General features: G+C 36.1%; 1 protein-coding gene across 1 annotated transcript; it reads left to right on the forward strand.

Moving 5' to 3' along the window:
- Positions 1-272: 272 nt before the first annotated feature.
- LOC113808746 (BET1-like protein) lies at positions 273-1791 on the forward strand (the record flags this gene model as incomplete). Its single annotated transcript, XM_027360228.2, is given in 2 exon segments — positions 273-352; positions 991-1791. Coding segments are annotated over 2 exon segments (311 nt in total), but the record flags the coding sequence as incomplete, so codon positions are not given.
- Between the last annotated feature and the right edge of the window lie 249 nt (positions 1792-2040).

A 2040-nucleotide genomic window follows, 5' to 3' on the forward strand; every position in this document is an offset into this window, starting at 1 on the left:
CGACTTAGATTTTTCCATGACGAGACCATAATGCCATCCAGATCATATTGGTTAAGATGTCATCCTGGTATGAGTGTCAGTCTAGCCATGATGTAATAGGTCAGCATCATGTATAAGTAGGGTAAAGAAAATAAATTGCATACTTCCATACTGTATTAATAAAAATTGCCTAAAGTTATTTACAAGGATTTCACTTTTTATATATGCTTCTAATACATATCTTTAAGCTTACTTTTTTATGGCATAATAAATGAAATCTCTTTGATATACAGGTGCTGAGGAAGAAGAACTAGACACTCGAAATCAGCAGAGGTCATATGCCCTTGCGGGAAAAGTCTCAACCCTACGATCGGTTAGTATCTCTCTCTCTCTCTCTCTCTCTCTCTCTCTCTCTCTCTCTCTCTCTCTCTCTCTATTTCACTCTCTCTCTCTCTCTCTCTCTCTCTCTCTCTCTCTTCTTTCCTCTCTCTTCTTCCCTCTCTCTTCTTTCCTCTTTCTTCTTTCCTCTACCCTTTCCCCTCTCCTTTCTCTCTCTCTATCTCTCTCTATCTATCTATCTCTGTCTCTCTATCTCTCTCTTTCAACTCTTTCCTCTCCCCTCTACCCTCTTCCCTATCCCCTCTCCATTACTCTCCCCTCCTCTTTCTACTTGTTCTCATCTCTCCCCTCATTCTCTTTCTCTTTCTCTCCAGTTCTGTATTGTTTTTTCATGCTTTCCTTTTTTCTGTGTTTTTGCTAGAATGCTATATCATTTCAATATTTTCTCTATTAAAAGCATTGTTGGAGAGCGTGATGTAATAATATTCAATAAACATATTGCATTATATATTATACATTATGTGTAAGAAATAGTTAGTAAAATATATATTCCTTTATACTTACTACATCATGAGATGAAAATAACTATAATTACCAAATTACCATTCTATAGATTGCCCAGCCCTCTAAAAGTCCATTTTCCTTCAAACTAAACCAAACAATTTCCCACAGCTGGCACTAGACATCGAGAATGAAGCTTACGAACACAACCGGCTGTTGGACGGGATGGGAAACGACTTCTCAAGCGGCGAAGGATTAATGATGGGCAGTTTAAACCGAGTAAAGAATCTCCTCACATCAGGGAGGCAAAACCGCAAGGTTATGTGCTACATGTCCGGTTTCGTCATCGTCTTCGTGATCATTCTGTGGTACCTGTCGTCGCGGATATTCAGCAGCGAGTGAGGGGTTGAAGGGAGAGATTTTTCTGGGGGGTGTAGGGGTGTGAGACGGGTGAGGATGGGGTGTATCTGTGATGAGCTTCTTTCTTATACCTATTCTCATTCATCTTTGTTTTCTTTCTTCATATTCTTTTCTTTTTTTAAGGGAGAAAGTAAATCAATTTTAGAATATAGGAGAGGATGAATATTTATATTTTGTTTTCTTTCTCTCTGTTTTTCCTGAGGAAGAGAATTGATATAAATATTTTATTGTTTTTCTCTTCTTCAAAAAGAGGATGCGTGTTAAATGCATTAGTGCGACGTTTGCTCACTTTTTAGCTACGTGATGGATGGCTGTTTAGACTGGACGTACTAGTTTCCACCAGTTAAGGTTGTTTGGTACATACAAAACATACTTCGCAGGTTTTTGTAAACCGAGCTAAGTAATTCCGAGAGATATTTTTGTAATTCAGTTATTGCATATATATTGTGCTTTTGAGATGTAGGTGATGTAACACTCCTCATCACAAGTGTTTTGAATTAAAGCCTGTGATCAAAGTGGATCCATTTGATTAATAAAAGGACAGTTGTTTCATTCCAATATTTCCTGTCCATCTTTCTGTATTTTTTCCCGTTTTATTCTCAAGAATCTTTTCATTTTATCATTTTATTGTTTTCCTCCCTTTTTTATATACTTCACCCATTTGCAAACCTTTTTTTTTTTTTCATTATCTATTTATTCTCAGTGTTGAGATGAATAAAACTTCATTTTATTCGTACAAATAAGAAAATATGAAAAAATATACAAAAATATATACCATGTCTTCAATTTCAATAGTATGAA

The sequence above is a fragment of the Penaeus vannamei genome, unplaced genomic scaffold (assembly GCF_042767895.1).
Source record: "Penaeus vannamei isolate JL-2024 unplaced genomic scaffold, ASM4276789v1 unanchor2559, whole genome shotgun sequence".
NCBI lineage: Eukaryota > Metazoa > Arthropoda > Malacostraca > Decapoda > Penaeidae > Penaeus > Penaeus vannamei.